This window comes from Chiloscyllium punctatum, chromosome 6 (assembly GCF_047496795.1).
Source record: "Chiloscyllium punctatum isolate Juve2018m chromosome 6, sChiPun1.3, whole genome shotgun sequence".
In the NCBI taxonomy this organism is placed as follows: domain Eukaryota; kingdom Metazoa; phylum Chordata; class Chondrichthyes; order Orectolobiformes; family Hemiscylliidae; genus Chiloscyllium; species Chiloscyllium punctatum.
Window position 1 is genome coordinate 67,940,924 of NC_092744.1, and position 20,177 is coordinate 67,961,100.

A 20,177-nucleotide genomic window follows, 5' to 3' on the forward strand; every position below is an offset into this window, starting at 1 on the left:
AAGGAGAGGTTGGATAGGCTGGGACGTTTTTCTTGGGAACATAGGAGACTGAGGGGTGACGTTTTTAGAAGTTTATAAAATCATGACAGGCATACTAAGGTCGATAGCCAACAGCTTTTCCCCATGGAAAGGGCATCTAAAACTAGAGGGCATAGGTTTAAGGTGAGAGGCGAGAGATACAGAAGAGTCCAGAGGGGCAATTTTTTCACAGAGAAGGTGGTGAGTGTCTGGAACTGGCTGCCATAGTGAAAGTGTAGTAGTGGAAGTGAATACAATTTTGTCATTTAAGAACCATTCAGACAGGGATGGGATAGGTGTGGAGGGATATGGACCAGACGCAGGCAAATTGTGAAAACTGGGTGACATGGGCAGGTTGGGCCGAAGGGCCTGTTTCCATGCTGTAGGCCTCTATGATCCCATGACTCTACCATAAAAGTTAAATGCAAATCGATCTTTCTTTAGATTTCACTGCTGCCCATCCCTGAAGACAATTACTCAGGTTAAAGGGCTGATCTTTGGTTACTACCATTCTTCAACTACCTTAACCAAGAATGGTTGCTTTTCACATTTGTGCTCAGAGGTTATCAGCAGCTATTTGGCCTTCAATGGGAGGGTCCAGTGGAAGGGGAGGAGTGGCTTGTGGATAGGAGTACTGCAGAGGGATGATATGTACCAAAGTTATTTCCAGCACGAGTCACGTGATATTGAACAGGTGCAGGAATCCTGGTCAACATTTTCCTCTGTGAGTGTATAGAGGTAATTATATTGTTCTTCAGCAATGATGGGCTAACTGCTTACAGAACAGAGATCAAACCTGAGACCCACCTGCTCGAAATGGTTTAATACTACATCAGCAACGCAGCTACTGACTGCATCATCTGGGAGACCCCCCTGACCTGCTGTTTTTAAGTTAGCTTTACGATAATGAAATCAAACTGATCTCCCCTCAGTAATTGCCATCTGAGCAGATGGTTCTTGCCAGGTTCAAATAGCATACAGTGGGCTACTTACCATCCCCTTTAAAGAGCTGGCGCAGCACGTTAGCCTCCAGCATGTCTGGAAGAGAACAGCAACAAGGTTAAACCAGATGTGGCAGACTGAAAGAACAAGAGAAAATCCACTACCTACTCAACAGGATGTTGTGTGGACACAGTGGGATCCTCATGTTTCAGTGCTACAGGTGGTATTTTAGATGAGTATCCTCAAACACTTCAGCTTTTTAGTCCCAGGAGTTAGCCAGCAGGAGTTAGTTGTTAATGTCACTAACTGGGTATCTGAGTCTAAAACTACAAAGCTAATCCAATTTGCCTAAGGTGATGCAGAAATAAAATCTTACACAGCCACCTAGTTTTGCATGTTTCTTCCAGATTTCTATTTCAAAAGGTTGCTTAACAACACTCATAATGTTTTAAAATAATTTAAAGTTAATTCACAAGACAGTGCAGACAAACTCTTATCAATTACCATTTATGGCTTAATCACAAGTTTACAGGTTCAGTCTTCAAAATAGTACCGTCATTTGGTTTGATTTAACTGTAACGATATGCATATTTCTTGTGCCATAAAACCAAAAATTATACTTGCTGGAAATTTTCAGTGTTGCAAAGTACAGGTACTGAAATGCAACTTGAGCAATGAATAACACAATGTGCAGTACCAGTCAAAATCTTGGAGCTCATTGCTGAATTGATACCACTACCAAATTTTTTGTTCCCTATAACCCTGTGATTTTTAAAAATGTATATATCCAATTGTATTTTATAAATGACTAATGATTCTGCTTCCACTACTACTTCAAGTCATGCATTTCTGATCATAATGACCCAATGTTTATTAAAAAAATCATCTCATTTCTTCTCTTGTTCTTTAGACAATTATCTTAAATCTATGGCCACTGGTTACTCATCCTCCCCCTAGAAGAATCAGCTTCTGTTTGCAGGAACTGTCAAAACTATTAGAACTGCCAAATCAAAATCAAGATCTAAACTAATGCAGTTTTCACATTCGATTTATTGCAGTGGGAGTACATTCAAGAGACATATTACAGCAATTCTGAAAAGCAATTCTCAAGAGTAACTAGGGATGGACAATAAATGCTGGCATCTGTGGTCATGTCCACATTCTCAAAATTAGTAAGAATAAAATTATTGGGAGTTCAATTTAAAGGTGTAATATAGTATAGAATCTTTAGCAAAGTTACTGGCTTCTCTGGGTCATCTTAATATTGAGAATGAATTATAGAACACTCTTGAGCATGTCCGAATGAATTTATTTATATTCACATATAACACAGACTTATTCCATTATTTTCTCTCCATGTTACACAGCGAAGGCATTAAAATGGCAGCTGCATACATCAGGCATTGTGACCAGTGACCTGAAGACAGATAACAACATGGAGGACTAGTATTATAATGTTTTATTGCAACAATTTGGCAGTTTCTTGGCAATGCAAATTATATTTTGGAATATATTTGTTGCCATTATTTATGGATAATTTACAGAACTTCATTTGGTTCCATTTCAGAAAAAGACATTCTGGATGTTATGATTATCACATGCTTAATTCTAATCATAGAGTCATAGAGTCCTACAGCACAGACACAGGTCCTTTGGCCCAACCTGGTCCATGCTGACCAAAATGTCCATCCACGCTCACCCAAAATGTCTCCTGCACTTGGCCCATATCCTTCTAAACCTTTCCTATCCTTGTATTTATCCAAATGCCTTTTAAATGTTGTTAACCTCAACCACTTCCGCTGGCAGCTCATTCCATATGTGTACCACTCTCTGTGTCAAAAAGTTGCCCTCAGGTTCCCTTTAATTCTCTCCCCTCCAACCTTAGACTGATGCCCTCTACTCCTTAATTCCCCAACTGGAAGAAAAAGAGACTGCATTCACCATATCCATGCCTCTCAGGATCTTAAACACTTCTATAAGATGCCCCCTCAGTCTTCTACACTCGAAAGAAAAGTGTCTTATCTTGTCCAACCTCTCCCTATAACTCAGATCATTCAGTCCTGGAAACATTCTTGTAAATTTTCTCTGCACTCTTTCCAGTTTAATAACATCCATCCTATAACATGATGACAAAAATTGAACACAATACTCCAAGTGCAGCCTCACCAACATCCTGTACAACTACAACTTAACACCCCAACTTCTGATGAAGGCCAGTGTGCCAAAAGCCTCCTTCATTGCCTTGTCTATGTGCGACTCCACTTTCAGAGAACCATGCACCTGAACTCCAAGGTCCCTCTGTTCCACTACAATCCTTAAGGGCCTATCATTCACCATGAAACTCCTACCTTGATTTGACTTTCCAAAATGCAAAACCTCACACTTATCTGTATTAAACTCCATTTGCTATTTCTTGGCCCACTTCCCCTGCTGATCAAGGTCCTGCTGCAATTTCTGATAATCTTCCTCGCTATCCACGATGCCACCTATTTTAGTGTCATCTGCAAACCTACTAATCATGCCTGATACATTCTCATCAAAATCATTGATATAGATAACAAACAGGAACAGGTCCAGCACCGACCTCTGAGGCACTCCACTAGTCACAGGCCTCCAGTCCAACAAGCATCCTTCCACTATTACCCCTGCTTTTGACCATCAAGTCAATAGTATCTCCAATTTGCCAGCTCCCCCTGGATTCCAAGCGATCTAACCTTCCAGAGCAGCCTACCATGTGGAACCTTATCAAAGGCCTTACAGAAATCCATATAGACTAGGTCAACCGCCCTGCCATCATCAACCTTCTCAGTCACTTCACCAAAGAACTCTAACAAATTTGGCTGGCAAATCAAAATGGAGCCAGAATCAGCAAGTCGTGAGTTCATGGAATGCCCTGCCAGTAGCAGTGGTGGACCCTCCCTCTTTATGGGCATTTAAACGGGCATTGGATAGGTATTTGGAGGATAGTGGGCTAGTGTAGGTTAGGTGGGCTTGGATCGGCGCAACATCGAGGGCCAAAGGGCCTGTACTGTGCTGTATTTTTCTATGTTCTATGTTCTATGTTCAATGGCTGTGCAATCAGGAACTCATTCCTGTATGACTTGAATTATCAATTTTCTCTCCTCTTTTTACAAAAAGTATTGGATATTCAACTATTCCCATGAACAATGGGACAAAGAATCTTTGTTGCAAACTTTTATACCATTCTTTTCACCAAATGTGTGTTCCTAGCATTTTAACTTCCTGCTTTCCACAGAAGCATTGATGAAACTTCATTTTACATACCCTACTGATTATTTGCACTGATCTACTTATATTATATCTGATAAGCACATGAATTTCCACAATGAGTTCTTATAATCGCGAGCCTAACATGGCAAGATACTAAAGGACTGTCATGGTCCCTTTAAAAGAAAAGAAAATAACATAAGTTAAATAAACTAATAATTTTTTTTGTTCATTTCCCTGTAGCTGGACAATGATCTGTTCCTGTAGAGGCCTAAGAACTATAGTCATTGTCTTTATTCAGACAAGAACGAGTGCATGACATGGAATGTGGTGAGTATGTGGGGACTAAGACAGAAGGGAAAAATTAATCTATTCAATGAGGTAGGATGATTTGTCTTTATATTTTCAAACTCTTCAATAAATTGATCGAATGTAAAAATTGCATTTTTTAGATTTTGATTTTGATTTTTCAGTTCTAATACTTGTAAGAGTTCCTGCAAACAGAAGCTGGTTCTTCTAGTGGGAGGATGAGTAACCAGTGGTCATAGATTTAAGATAATCGTCTAAAGAATAAGAAAGGAAAGTAGATTTTTTTTCACAAACAGTGAGTCGTTATGATCAGAAATGCACTACTTGAAGTAGCAGTGGAAGCAGAATCATTAGCCATTTATAAAATTCAATTGGATAAAAACATTTTTAAAAAATCACAGGGTTATAGGGAGCAAAAACAAAGGTACTGGTATCAATTGGACAGTTCTTTCAAATAGCCAACAATAAACTTTATTTATATCAAACAGTAAATGTAAAAAGTAGGTTTGTGATATTCAGGGCATGTATATCTGTCAGAATGTTTGCTCTTTATACTAAATAAGTACAATTTTAAAACTCACAAAATCAGTAAGTCTAGTTTAAGTATCTACTGTCCAAAATCCCATATAAAAATAGACTGTCTATGAAAAAATATTCTTGTGAGGTTAGATCAAGACTAGCAATATAAAGCTGCAGAAAAATCCAGGAACAAGTAGAAGATTTCTTGTAATCTTATTCATTGATTGGAATCTATTTTTAATAAAATAGCCCAATATTGTACAAGAATATTGTAATCAAAATGGATTATTGAAAGTCTGTTTGTATGCTAAAACTCTATTTTATTTGAAAACCAACATAACTTTGCATACAATAGTATTATCATATTTTTTCATTTAATATATATCAACTAGTTTCGAAACTGGAACAGCTAGGATCATTGGCCAGATGTGGTACAGATGTGTGGTACTTAATCACCATGAATGCAAGAAGAAAATAGAAAATCTCTCATAAAACGTCAGCCGTAGTTAAAATAATTCCACTCACCAGGCAAGAACAAGACGGTTAGAACCACAGTAGCCAGGATCAAAGAGAGTACGTTCACCTTTGTGCAGTCCATGATAACCTATATTTTAACACCTGTGTATACTGTGGAAAAACATAATAATAGATGTGTTTAACTGCTCCTTGTGATGTTGAGCAAAAATTGATTACACATTTCCATGTACAATCTGGGATTAATAACGTCCCTTCTACCAACATGTTGGAAAATTATAGACCGAGTATAGGCTTGTTAGAAAAGGAGATGGTCATAAGTCTATTCCTTTTCCACAGGCCAACTCTATTTTCTCTGCATCTCCACTAATATCTCTCCTGAAATAAGTTTGATTTAACTATCCAATGAAATATGTTGCCAGTGATGGAAAAATTCTTTTGCTTGGAGGAAACTGTACAATCTGGTTCCCTTCTCATTACTCAATTTAAACCTTTTCCCTTGTTGTGCACAGTCGTCACCTCAGTGAGGTATTAAGTTGGATTCTTTGACAATATTGACAAAACCACTGTACATTGAAGAAAACAAGCCCTACGTCTTAAAATGCTCCTCATAGTTTCAAACTCTTGCAGCTGGACATATCTCTGTTGAATAAGACAGAATGTGCTCGAGAAGCTCAGCATTCCTTGCAGCATCTGTGTAGACAGAAAGAGTTAACATTTCAAATCCATGATTTTGTATACCTGCTATAATTTTCCAATAATTAAGCATAGAAATCACAGAGAGTATATTTTGAGAGTCTGGTGGTTCAATGAGAAGCATCCCTGCCTCTGAACCAGAAGCTCTGAGCTAAAGGACTTGATGGCCAAGAAAGATGCTGTCACAATGAAAAATATAAAGGATTGCCGAGGCTGGAAATCTGAAAAAAAAAACACAAATTGCTGGAGAAACTCAGCGGCATCTTTTTAGAATCCCTACAGTGTAGAAACAGACCCTTCTGGCCAACAAGTCCACGCCAACCCTCTGAAGAGTAACTCACCCAGACCCATTCCCCTATTCTATATTTACCATTGGCTATTGCACCTAGCCTATACATCCCTCATTACTATAGGCAATTTAGCACGGCCAATTCCCCTAACCTGCACATCTTTGGGCTGTGGGAGCACCCAGTGGAAACCCACGCAGACACGGGGAGAATGTGCAAACTCCACACAGAGGAGTTCCCAAGGCTGGAATCGAACCAAGGTCCCTGGCGCTGACGAAGCTGAGTCAATATTTTGCATTCAGTGACCCTTCTTCAGAACTGTCATAACAAGTTGGGAATCAACTTATAAGTCCTTTCAATTGTAAAGTATCTCCAAATTCTTTCAATACTTGCTAATAGCAGGTGGTATGAGTAACAAGAAATCTTGGTCAGCCGTGTGAAGGAAGGAAATTGGACCTTGTTGTATCATTACCCCAAGTTCCAGCTTATAACACGCTTGTAAAACTGTATGTTGCAGCAGCCAGTTGAACTCTTGAATGATGAGGGGCACTTGGAGTTCCATTCCCTCTCTGGTTGGGGTGAATTTGGGTCCTGCCTCCTTGTCCTGCTGAAGATTATGGTGCTGTGCATTACCTTTAGACAGAGGACTAAAGAAGAAGATATTCTGTGTGCAGAAAATGTGTTGCTGGAAAAGCGCAGCAGGTCAGGCAGCATCCAAGGAGCAGGAGAATTGACGTTTCGGGCATATGCCCTTCAGGATTCCTGAAGAAGGGCTCATGCCCGAAATGTCGGTTCTCCTGCTCCTTGGATGCTGCCTAACCTGCTGCGCTTTTCCAGCAACACATTTTCAGCTCTGATCTCCAGCGTCTGCAGTCCTCACTTTCTCCTAGCATATTCTGTGTGCAGTCTATTTTAAGTGGATATCCAATAAAGGAGCAAGATGAACAGACCAACTAACGCAGTCCAAAAATAATGCCCGCTACCACCTTTTCAAGGGCTACCAAGGAGGGGCAATGAATGCTTGCCTTGCCAATGGTGCCTATGTCTGAAAATGAATGGAGAAGAACTACAGGAGAGCTGGTGAGACTATTTTTGTTTTACTGGATTAGTCCAGTGACTGATCTTAATGAATCACATATGTGTACACTTGGTTTGCTACCAGCTGAACAACATTGATGTGTGAATAAGTAGCATACACACACCAATAAACTCACACTCTTCTCTCAAATGTCACCTTTTCTACTTCATTAATGATAACCCAGGACTTTAGACTAAGCAATGCATCAATCATACAGTGCTACACAAGAGTGAATGATCAGATTTTACTTGAATATATATTGGAAAATTATAACATGTATACAGATATATACTCAATATATTTTTACAAATGTTCTTTCCTTTTCTAGTATAGAATTGATTGCTTGCTGGACTGTTATTTACCCAAATGGCAGTTCTATGTGGTTCAACAGCGACTAACAATAGCAATTCTGTGTAAAAAGTCACCGCAGTTAAGTCCAACCACACACTCCCAGCAAGAGCCACTGGACAGCATCAGGAATGTCAAACTTTCTTTACAAAATCATAGGACACCAAGGCTAATTGTAGCATAGCCAGTGCTGTTGCCACTATGACCAGCAAATTCAGAGCAATGTATGTGTCCAACATTGAATCATTTTGATTTGTATGCCTCAGTAGCTCAGCAGAATTATTTAGGAGAAAGTGAGGACTGCAGATGCTGGAGACCAGAGTTGAAAAATGTGGTGCTGGAAAAACACAGCAGGCCAGGCAGCATCCGAGGAGCAGGAGAATCGATGTTTCGGGCAGAAGCCCTTCTTCAGGAATTTCCATCACAAATTCACATGCACCTCCACACTCATTTACTGTATCCACTGCACTCGATGTGGTCTCCTCTACGTTGGGGAGACAGGCCGCCTACTTGCGGAACGTTTCAGGGAACACCTCTGGGACACCCGCACCAACCAACCCAACCATCGCATGGCTGAACACTTTAACTCCCCCTCCCACTACGCCAAGGACATGCAGGTCCTTGGCCTCCTCCATCGCCAGACCATGGCAACACGACACCTGGAGGAAGAGTGCCTCATCTTCCACCTGGGAACCCTCCAACCACACGGGATGAATGTAGATTTCTCCAGCTTCCTCCTTTCCCCTCCCCCCACCTTATCTCAGTCCCAACTCCCGGATTCAGCACGGCCCTCTTGACCTGCAATCTTCTTCCTGACTTCTCCGCCCCCCCCAACCCCTCTCCGGCCTATCACTCTCACCTCTTTCCACCTATCGTATTCCCAGCGCCCCTCCCCCAAATTCTCTCCCCCCTACGTTTTATCTCAGCCTGTTTGGCGCACCAGCCTCATTCCTGAAGAAGGGCTTCTGCCCGAAACGTCAATTCTCCTGCTCCTCGGATGCTGCCTGGCCTGCTGTGTTTTTCCAGCACGACATTTTTCAACAGCAGAATCATTTACCAAGTCCTCATGAAATCTAAAATTTAATAAGATGTTAATATTATATTAATGCAAGCCACAACCAACAAATCGTAACTATCCAGTCCATTTGATTAGAGCCCTCCAATCCTGGCACATCCCAGTTGTAAAAGATGGCAGACAATTAAAAGCTTAACATGACAAGGCAGTCGCATGAACATCTAAATCCTTTACAATGGTAAAGACCAACATACAAGCGCAAAGGAAAAAGTTGGATTGTTTGCAAGTGTTTTCAGCCAGAAATTCCCAGTGAATGATCAGCTCAATCTATTCCCAAAGTCTGCAGATTCACCGATGCTGATCTTCAATCAGTTTGATTTCCTTCCCACATTGTCAAGAACCAGTTAAGTAGTCTTGCTACAGTGAAGACAAGGGGCCATGATGATATTGCACAGGTAGGACAAATACAAGGAAAAATCAATTCCAGCCAATTGCTACTTTATCAGGCTATTCTCCACCCTCACAAAAGTTTGAAAAATATCATTAATGATGCTGTCAAGCAACACTCAATAAAGCCCAGCTTGGATTCCATCAGGCTCCAAATCTCATTACGGCCTTAATCCAAACATGGACAAAAGAGCTGAATTTCACAGCAGAAGTCAAAATAACAATCCTTAACATCAACTCAGCATTTGACTCATGGTGTCATCAGGACCCTGGGTAAAATTTAAGTAAATAGGAATTGAAGGAAAGCTCTCCACCAGTTGGAGCCATCCCTAGTACCAAAGGAAGTTGCTTGTGGGTTTGGAGACCAGTCATCTCAGCCCCGGGACATCGCTACAGGAGTTCCTCAGCAAAGTGTCTGAGCCTCAAACATCTTTAGCTGCTCCATCAACAATGTTCCTTCCGTGATAATGTCAGAAGTGGGGCAATGTTCACTGATGTATGGATAGTGATCATTTGCAATTCCTCATTTAATAAAACAGTATCTGCTCACATGTAAAAAAACCCAAGCAACATTCAGGCTTGGATAGATAACTGTGAAGTTACTTCATAATGTAGAAGTAGGTGGCAATGACGATCTCCAACAAAGGAAAGTCTAACAAGTTTCCATTGCCATCAATGGCATCACTATTGTCAAATCCTTACTATCAACAACCTGAGTGTCAGCATTGTCAGACCTAACTGGACAAGCTGTGCTAACATCGTGGGTACAAGAACAGGCTACAGACTGGAAATTCAATAGTACTTGATTCACCCTCATGACTTTTTCAAAGCCTGTTCACCATACACAAGACATAAGTAAAGAGTATGATGAAATACTCTCCACTTGCCTGGTGAATGCAGCTTCAACGCCATTCAAGAAGTTCAAAGTAATTTGTGACACTGGAACCCTCTTGATCAGCACACCATTCACCACTTTAAATATTCCTAACTTCCACAACTGGCTATCTACAAGGTGCACTACAGCAACACACACCTCTTTGACAGTACGTCTTACTTAGCACAGCAGCAGACCCTTAGGAATGCCACAAATTGACCCTGTAGCCATTCTGACTTGGAAATATATTGCTGTTCTTTACTCAGTTTTAAGGCAAAAGTCTCTGGCATGATATCTTTCGTCACACAGACTGTTGCATTTTCAAAAAAGTGGCTCACTATCATCTTCTCATGGACAATCAGGGCTAAGTAATAAATGATAGCAATCACAACAACATCCACAAATAAATCTACAATTCAGTATTTTATAAGGATTATGAAAATTGTAAGTATTTCAGTTCAAGACTTGTGGCAAGTGTTAATCTAGCTGCAGGGGTTTCTCAGAACAAACTGGAAACTACAGAAACTTTGATCACACATGACTCAGAAGATGTTGTTTTATAGAGCACTAAAACGGTAAGGAGGTCTGGTAATGAGCCTGAAGACGACTGAACAAAATGCGTGCCAAATGAATCCATAAAAGCGCGAGACACAAATCTGCGACAGCAAACTGTTTAAATATGATATACTATCTTCTTTTACTTACAGCCATATGAATAATTCAATGTACAATGAATATTCAGTTATTGTGAAGCCGGCAAAATATTCCCCTACCTACCAAAAGGAGCCTTTCAGACTTCATTAATTATAAGATGAAAGGAACATACAGTAGGAAGGAAACTGTTGAACAATGTGATGGAGCAGTAACACTTAAGCCTGATTATCAAAACCTGTACAAAATTTAATGCTATGTTTTTCATTATATATTTGTAGACATCCAAGGATCGTTCACACTTTCTTTGATTAAGTTAACACTTTTACAACTTGATCTTATCCACTCTCCACATTTAACATATTCTGCTGCGGCTAAAGTTGCAAAAAGAAAGGTCTTTAAGAATTTCAAATTGTGCTGCCATTCAAATAATTAAGTTTTCTTTTCTGTAGTCAATGAGAAGAGTGATTCACACATCATTTTAATCATGGCATATGTCTCACATCTCAAAGCATTGGGAATTGAGTTACATGTGCGTCAACCACTTCGGTGCAAAGGCTTTGCAAGCAGCTCATCAAATCTTGATGTTTTGATGATTTATGTGGGAACATAGGGCTTAAGAGCAGCAGTAAGCCATTCGGCCCTTTAATTCTGTTCTGCTATTTAGTAAGAACACGTCTGATCTGGCTATGGTCCAAATTGCACCGTCCATAAATCCTGACTCCCTTGGCAATCAAAAATCTAACTCAGCATTGAATAAATTCAAGAGCCCTCCCTGCACTACTTTCTGCAAAACAGAATTTCACAAACTAACAACCCTCTTAAAGAAGAAAAACACATTGGACTTAAATGGGAAGGATCATGGTGGCCCAGTGGTTAGCACTGCTGCCTCACAGTGCCAGGGACCCAGGTTCGATTCTCAGCCTCAGGCGATTGTCTGTGTGGAGTTTGCACATTTACCCCGCGTCTGCGTGGGTTGCCTCTGGGTGCTCTGCTTTCCTCCCACATTCCAAGGATGTGCAGGTTAGGTGAATTGGTCATGCTAAGTTGTGTTAGGTGCATTCGTCAGGGGTAAATGTAGGGAATGGGTCTGGGTGGGTTGCTCTTCGGAGGCTTCGATGTGGACTTGTTGGGCTGAAGGGCCTGTTTCCACACCGTAGGGAATCTAATCTAACCTTTAATTATGTCCTCCAGGTTAACCCAAAAGAGGAAATATCTTCCCAGCATTCATCCTATCAAATTGCTTCAGGATATTATATGTTTCAATAAGATCACTGATCATACTTGTCATTAGTTATTGGAATAATGTGCTAGAATTCAAGCCCCAATATTTCTGGAATTGTATGAAAATTTGATTAAAGCACCAAAGTGGCTTAATTCTACCTGTCTAATTCAGGAGAAAAAAATGCACAACAGGTTATTTGTATCCCATTAAGAAGAAAATAACTATTTCTCATAATCAGCTGTTTGGAATCAATAGCAAGAAGCAGACCAGTTGAATTATTAATATATAACTCTGATTTAAACACTACTCCTTTTTAAAATTCCCATACACATGCAAACAGACATGCAAATGCAAGGAACAAATATTATGGATGGGAAAGGACCAAAAACAAAATTAGAGAAACACAGTTCTGGCAACAATCCACATCATGCAACTTGATGAGTTCTTTTGATTGCTTTTCATTTCCTTTGACTCTTTATTGATGACACACCTATTCTCAGTCTTAAACCAGGACAGTCTGGTTAGGAATTGTCCATTTCAGAGTCTCTGAAAGTGGATTACCCTTTCTCCTTTTGCTGGGGAATTTGCAGACAGAGCAACTCACAGAAGGCATCTGATGGAGGGAAGCGAGCTGCTAGGGATTTTATTTTTCACACGGATAAGAAGAAAGAAAAATGGATGTTTTCTCTTTGCAGGCGAAATGTTTCTGCTGTGTCATCCACAAGACTACAACCACTTGCTCAGTAACCAATTAAGTGGTTGCTACTATGCTGATCCTTCCTGATCCTATACTAACTAGACACTCTCAAAAAAGCCAACTAAAAGACAGTCTCTGGGTAGAATTGCCCTGAAAATCTGCAGGCAGAGCCAATTTGTTTGGAATTCTCCCTCCCTCAAATAAGGCAACAATGTATATAAAAGTCAGAGTGTATTCTAAAAATTATTTTTAAAAATGTAGATAACTTCTTACACAGATTCCTTGATTTAAATCAGTATCTCTAACTTTTTTTGAACTGTGTAAAATAAAGGGTAAAGTGGTTGTCTAAACTCCATTAGGTACAAACCCAACCTCATCAACCATTTTACATGAGAGTTCATTCCATAATCCCTAAGTATTTTAAGAATGATTGAACTGTGTTGATCCCCATTTTCAATCTTAATAGTTTCTCAAAGATTAAGGGATGACTCATCAGAATTAACTGTAAAGTCATTGCTACATTGAGATTTTGTGAACCAGAAGTGAAAATTATATTCCTGTGGGGTACACAAAGAATTTATACAGATGCCTGATTTCCTCAGAATTTGGCAGAAAGTTTTTGCCGTTTTGTACAAAACAATTTATAGTGTTGGTTATAGAACTGTTCCTTTATGAGAAGCTGATAAGAACATAAGATGTCGGAGCAGAAATAGAGCATTCAGTCCATCAAGTCTGCTCCACCATTCAATGAGATCATGCTGATCTGATTATCCTCAACTCCAATTTTCTTCATTTTCCTAATAATACTTATCCCTTATCCATTACAAACCTGTTTACCTATCTCAGCCTTGAATATACTTAATGACTCAGCCTCTATAGTCCTCTGTGGTAAAGGATTCTGCAGAATCATTACTTTCTTAGAGAAGAAATTTCTCCTCATCTGCATTGAGATTGGGTGGCATGGTAGTTCAGTGGTTAGCACTGCTGACTCACAGTGCCAGGGATCTGGGTTCGTTTCCAGCTTCAGGTGACTGTCTGTGTGGAGATTGCACATTCTTCCCATATCGACATGGGTTTCTTCTGGCCACTCTGGTTTTCTCCCACAATCCAAAGATGTGTAGGTTGGATGGATTCTTTGTCTTATGAGGAGAAGTTGCGTAATGTAGGTCTGTACTCATTGGAATTTCGAAGATTGAGAAGCAACCTTACTGAAACATATAAGATCCTTAAGGGTCATAACAGAATAGATGTGGTAAAGTTGTTTTCCCATGTGGGAGAGTTTAGAACCAGAGGTTATGTTAGTAATCAGTCATTCATTTAAAACAGACTACAGAACCCCTACAATGTGGAAGCAGGCCATTTGACCCTTCATGTGTACACCGACCCTCTGAAAAGCTTTCCACCAGACCCACCCCCTCCCTGATGTGTATGCTAAGTGGATTAGCCATAGAAAATGTAAGGTTACAGGGGAGGGGGTGTGTCTGGTGGAAAGCTTTTCAGAGGGTCGGAGTGCACTTGAAGGGTCAAATGGCCTGCTTCCACATTGTAGGGGTTCTATAGTCTGTTTTAAATGAATGACTGATTACTAACATAACCTCTGGTTCTAAACTCTCCCACATGGGAAAACAACGTTACCACATTTATTCTGTTATGACCCTTAAGGATCTTGTATGTTTCAGTAAGGTTGCTTCTCAATTTTCAAAACTCCAATGAGTACAGACCTACATAACGCACTTCTCCTCATAAGACAAACCCTCTATATCTAGGATCTACCTCGTGATTCTGCATTGTCATACCTCCAATGCAAGGATATTTTTCCTTAGATAAGGGGACCAAACTGGTCACAGTATTCTAGGTGTGGTGCCTTGTATACTTTTAGCAAGACCCCTCATTCATAGAGTCATAGAGTAACAGAGACGTACAGCATGGAAACAGATGCTTTGGTCCAAACCGTCCATGCTGACCAGATATCCCAACCCAATCTAGTCCCAAATGCCAGCACCCAGCCTATATCCCTCTAAACCCCTCCTATTCATGCCTCTTAAATGTTGCAATTGTACCAGCCTCCACCACATCCTCTGGCAGCTCATTACATACACGTACCACCCTCTGTGTGAAAAAGTTGCCCCTTAGGTCTCTTTTATATCTTTCCCCTCTCACCCTAAACCTATGACCTCTAGTTCTCGACTCCCCGAACCCAGGGAAAAGACTTTGCCTATTTATCCTATCCATGCCCCCCATAATTTTGTAAACCTCTATAAGGTCACCCCTCAGCCTCTGACGCTCCAGGCTGTTCAGCCTCTCTCTAGCTCAGATCCTCCAACCCTGGCAACATCCTTGTAAATCTTTTCTGAACCCTTTCAAGTTTCACAACATCTTTCCAATAGGAAGGAGACCAGAATTGCATGCAATATTCCAACAGTGGCCTAACCAATGTCCTGTACAGCCGCAACATGACCTCCCAACTCCTGTACTCAGTACTCTGACCAATAAAGGAAAGCATTCCAAACGCCTTCTTCACTATCCTATCTACCTGCGACTCCACTTTCAAGGAGCTATGAATCTGCACTCCAAGGTCTCTTTGTTCAGCAACACTCCCTAGGACCTTACCATTAAGTGGATACATCCTGCTAACATTTGCTTTCCCAAAATGCAGCACCTCATATTGATCTGAATTAAATTCCATCTGCCACTTCTCAGCCCATTGGCCCATCTGGTCCAGATCCTGTTGTAATCTGAGGTAACCCTCTTCGCTGTCCACTACACCTCCAATTTTGATTTCATCTGCAAATTTACGAACTGTACCTCTTATGCTCGCATCCAAATCATTTATGTAAAGGACAATAAGTAGAGGACCCAGCAGCGATCCTTGTGGCACTCCACTGGTCACAGGCCTCCAGTCTGAAAAACAACCCTCCACCACCACCCTCTGTCTTCTACCTTTGAGCCAGTTCTGTATCCAAGTGGCTAGTTCTCCCTGTATTCCTGAGATCTAACCTTGCTAATCAGTCTCCCATGGGGAACCTTGTCGAATGCCTTATCGAAGTCCATATAGATCCATTTACTGGTCTGTCTTCATCAATCTTCTTTGTAACTTCTTCAAAAAACTCAATCAAGTTTGTGAAACATGATTTCCCACACACAAAGCCATGTTGACTATCCCTACTCAGTCCTTGCCTTTCCAAATACATGTAAATCCTGTCCCTCAGGATTCCCTCCAACAACTTGCCCATCACCGAGGTCAGACTCACTGGTCTATAGTTCCCTGGCTTGTCTTTACCACCCTTCTTAAACAGTGGCACCACGTTTGCCAACCTCCAGTCTTCTGGCACCTCACCTGTGACTATTGATGATACAAATATCTCAGCAAGAGGCCCTGCAAAAACTTCTCTAGCTTCCCACAGAGTTCTCGGGTACACCTGATCAGGTCCTGGGGATTTATCCACCTTTAACATTTCAAGACATCCAGCACTTCCTCCTCTGTAATCTGGACATTTTGCAAGATGTCACCATCTATTTCCCTACAGTCTATATCTTCCATATCCTTTTCCACAGTAAATACTGATGCAAAATATTCATTTAGTATCTCCCCCATTTTCTGTGGCTCCACACAAAGGCCGCCTTGCTGATCTTTGAGGGGCCCTATTCTCTCCCTAGTTACCCTTTTGTCCTTAATATATTTCTAAAACCCTTTGGATTCTCCTTAATTCTATTCGCCAAAGCTATCTCATGTCCCCGTTTTGCCCTCCTGACTTCCCTCTTAAGTATACTCCTACTTCCTTTATACTCTTCTAAGGATTCACTCGATCTGTCCTGTCTGTACCTGACATATGCTTCCTTCTTTTTCTTAACCAAACCTCAATTTCTTTAGTCATCCAGCATTCCCTATACCTACCAGCCTTCCCTTTCATCCTGACAGGGATATATTTTCTCTGGATTCTTGTTATCTCATTTCTGAAGGCTTCCCATTTTCCAGCCGTCCCTTTACCTGCAAACATCTGCCTCCAATCCGCTTTCGAAAGTTCTTGCCTAATACCGTCAAAATTAGCCTTTCTCCAGGTTAGAACTTCAAGTTTTAGATCTGGTCTATCCTTTTCCATCACTATTTTAAAACAAATAGAATTATGGTCGCTTGCCCCAAAGTTCTCCCCCACTGACACCTCAGTCACCTGCCCTGCCTTATTTCCCAAGAGTAGGTCAAGTTTTGCACTTTCTCTAGTAGGTACATCCACATACTGAATCAGAACATTTTCTTGTACACACCTAAGAAATTCTTCTCCATCTAAACCTTTAACTCTATGGCAGTCCCAGTCGATGTTTAGAAAGTTAAAATCTCCTACCATAACTACCCTATTATTCTTACAGATAGTGGAGATCTCCTTACAAGTTTGTTTCTCAATTTCCCTCTGACTATTGGGGGGGTCTATAATACAATCCCAATAAGGTGACCATCCCTTTCTTATTTCTCAGTTCCACCCAAATAACTTCCCTGGATGTATTTCCAGGAATATCCTCCCTCAGCACAGCTGTAACGCTGTCCCTTATCAAAAATGCCATACCCCCTCTACTCTTGCCTCCCTTTCTATCCTCCCTGTAGCATTTGTACCCTGGAACATTAAGCTGCCAGTCATGTCCATTCCTGAGTCATGTTTCTGTAATTGCTATGATATCCCAGTCCCATGTTCCTAATCAGGCCCTGAGTTCATCTGCCTTCCCTGTTAGGCCCCTTGCATTGATATAAATGCAGTTTAATTTATTAGTCCTACCTTGTCCCTGCCTGCCCTGACTGTTTGACTCACCTCTGTTCTCAGCTATACCCGTCTCAGATCAATCTCTTTCCTCACTATCTCCCGTGGTCCCACCCCCCCCCCCCCCCCCTCCCCCGCCCCACCTTACTAGTTTAAATCCTCCCAAGCAGTTCTAGCAAATTTCCCTGCCAGTATATTAGTCCCCTTCCAATTTAGGTGCAATCTGTCCTTCTTGAACGGTCACTTCTACCCCAAAAGTGATTCCAATGATCCAAAAATGTGAATCCTTCTCCCATACACCAGCTCCTCAGCCATGCATTCATCTGCTCTATCCTCCTATTCCTACCCTCACTAGCTCGTATCTGGGAGTAATCCAGATATTACTCCCTTGAGGACCTCCTTTTTAAATTTCTGCCTAACTCTCTGTAATCTCCCTTCAGAGTCTCAACCTTTTCCTTTCCAATGTAATTGGTTCCAATGTGGACAATGACCTCTTGCTGGCCCCTCTCCTCTTGGGAATAGATTAGATTAGATTAGATTAGATTAGATTACTTACAGTGTGGAAACAGGCCCTTCGGCCCAACAAGTCCACACCGCCCCGCCGAAGCTTAACCCACCCATACCCCTACATCTACCCCTTACCTAACACTATGGGCAATTTAGCATGGCCAATTCACCTGGCCTGCACATCTTTGGACTGTGGGAGGAAACCGGAGCACCCGGAGGAAACCCACGCAGACACAGGGAGAACGTGCAAACTCCACACAGTCAGTCGCCTGAGGCGGGAATTGAACCCGGGTCTCAGGCGCTGTGAGGCAGCAGTGCTAACCACTGTGCCACCGTGCCGCCCACTCCGGCACCATCTCCGAGACATCCTTGATCCTGGCACCAGGGAAACAACACACCATTCTGCTTTTTCTCTGCTGGCCACAGAAACGTCTGTCTGTACCTCTGACTATGGAATCCCCTAACACAATTGATCTCTTGGAAGTCAACGTACCCCTCGTTGCATTAGAGCCAGTCTCAATACCAGAAATTTGGCTGTTTGTGCTATGTTCCCCTGAGAATCCATCACTCCCTACATTTTCCAAAACAGCATACCTGTTTGAAATGGGTATATCCACAAAAGACTCCTGCCCTAGGTGCCGACCTCTCTCACCCTTCCTGGAGTTAACCAATCTATGTGACTGTATCTGAGACATCCCCCCTTCGTATAACTGCCATCCATCACATACTGTTGCTGCTGCAAATTCCTATCTGTCTGTCTATCCTTCTATCTGTCTCTCCAACTGATCCACTCGATCTGATAATATTCGCATCCAACAGCATTTATGACAGATATAATCCGCAGTAACCCTTAAACTCTCTTTGAACTCCCACATCTGACAAGAAGTACATATCACTGCAAAGGCCATTTTTGCTCCTTCACAATCTCCAGACCCAGAAAATAACACCGTCTTATTCCTCTACAAAACACTGCCCCAGGTTAAGTTAATACCTATGGCTTATATTTTAAGTTTAATCAAGAAACTTATCTCCAAAAATAATCAAGAAAGAATCCATTGTACTCACTACTGCAGCCTCTCTCTTGGACAGACTTAAAACAACAATTAACTTATCTGATTCTGTGCTGTGAACTTCGCCCAACAGTTCCTCCAAGATTAGTTATGAATTTCACTGTTATTTTTCCCAGATGCACTCCGATGTCCAGCGATACACAAATTCAAACAGCAAAGGCGGTAACTGTGCAGGTTCTCTCTCTCTCACCTGCACTGTCCTCACCATCCTTTTGAAATAAAGGCCAGCAATCCATTTGCTGTCCACTATCACTTGCTGAAATTGTATGCTAACGTTTCACTATTTATGCATAAAGATTCCCAAATCCCTGAATGCTATAGCTTTTGGCAGTCTTTCTCCTCTTAAATAATACTCAGCTCCTCTGTTCTTCCTGATTAGATGGTACCTGTTTGATCCAGGTCTTGGGGCTGCTGCACCTACTAAGAGCCCACTGGCAGAATCACCAGCCTTACCTAGGTATTACCAGCAGAAAGCTCATCAGTCTCAAAACAGATTAGGATTGACTGACTGGCCAGTGATCAGGAAGGGAATAAGAAAGACCTGCTCTGGGCCCCAGTTTGGATATGGAACTAGAAGGAGCACTACTGTTCCTCCAAACTTCACATTTCAGCAGAATCTTTTGACAACTTTTGTTTGTGGGGGCAGCCTCCAGCCATCCCTTTAAGAGGAAGGACTGACTTGGCAGCTTTGTGACTGAGAAAACTGACCACGGCAAGTATAACGAATATTGTGCTTAATTATACACTCACGATTCAATTTGACAAAGCAGTTTAAATTAGATCTTAGACAGACTAAGCACCTGATTTGCATAGTCAATGTCTATTTCAAGCTGGGGGGGGCACAATGGGTAAACAGAGGGCACTCTCACCAACATGATGTGGCACACTCTTGGCATGTAATGAGTTTGCATAAATTGTATTGGCCCCTTCAGAGAAAGATAGGGATCATGCAATCAAATTTCTTAGCTAGATTCTAGAAAGTTTGGATGAAAGATACTTAGCAGTGTATTAGTGTTTGTGTGGAGTATCTACATGGAAAAGTTT

General features: G+C 41.4%; 1 protein-coding gene across 2 annotated transcripts in view; it reads right to left on the reverse strand.

Moving 5' to 3' along the window:
• Positions 1-20,177, reverse strand: part of LOC140479055 (uncharacterized) — a 40,941-nt gene that overhangs the window by 13,501 nt on the left and 7,263 nt on the right. For both annotated transcript variants that reach the window (XM_072572865.1, XM_072572864.1), the window contains exons 2-3: positions 5,542-5,643; positions 1,012-1,056 (exon numbers count right to left, since the gene is read on the reverse strand). In XM_072572865.1, coding sequence (XP_072428966.1) covers positions 1,012-1,056; positions 5,542-5,614 — 118 coding nt within the window. In that variant the 5' untranslated portion in view covers positions 5,615-5,643. The remainder of the gene's footprint in view (positions 1-1,011; positions 1,057-5,541; positions 5,644-20,177) is intronic.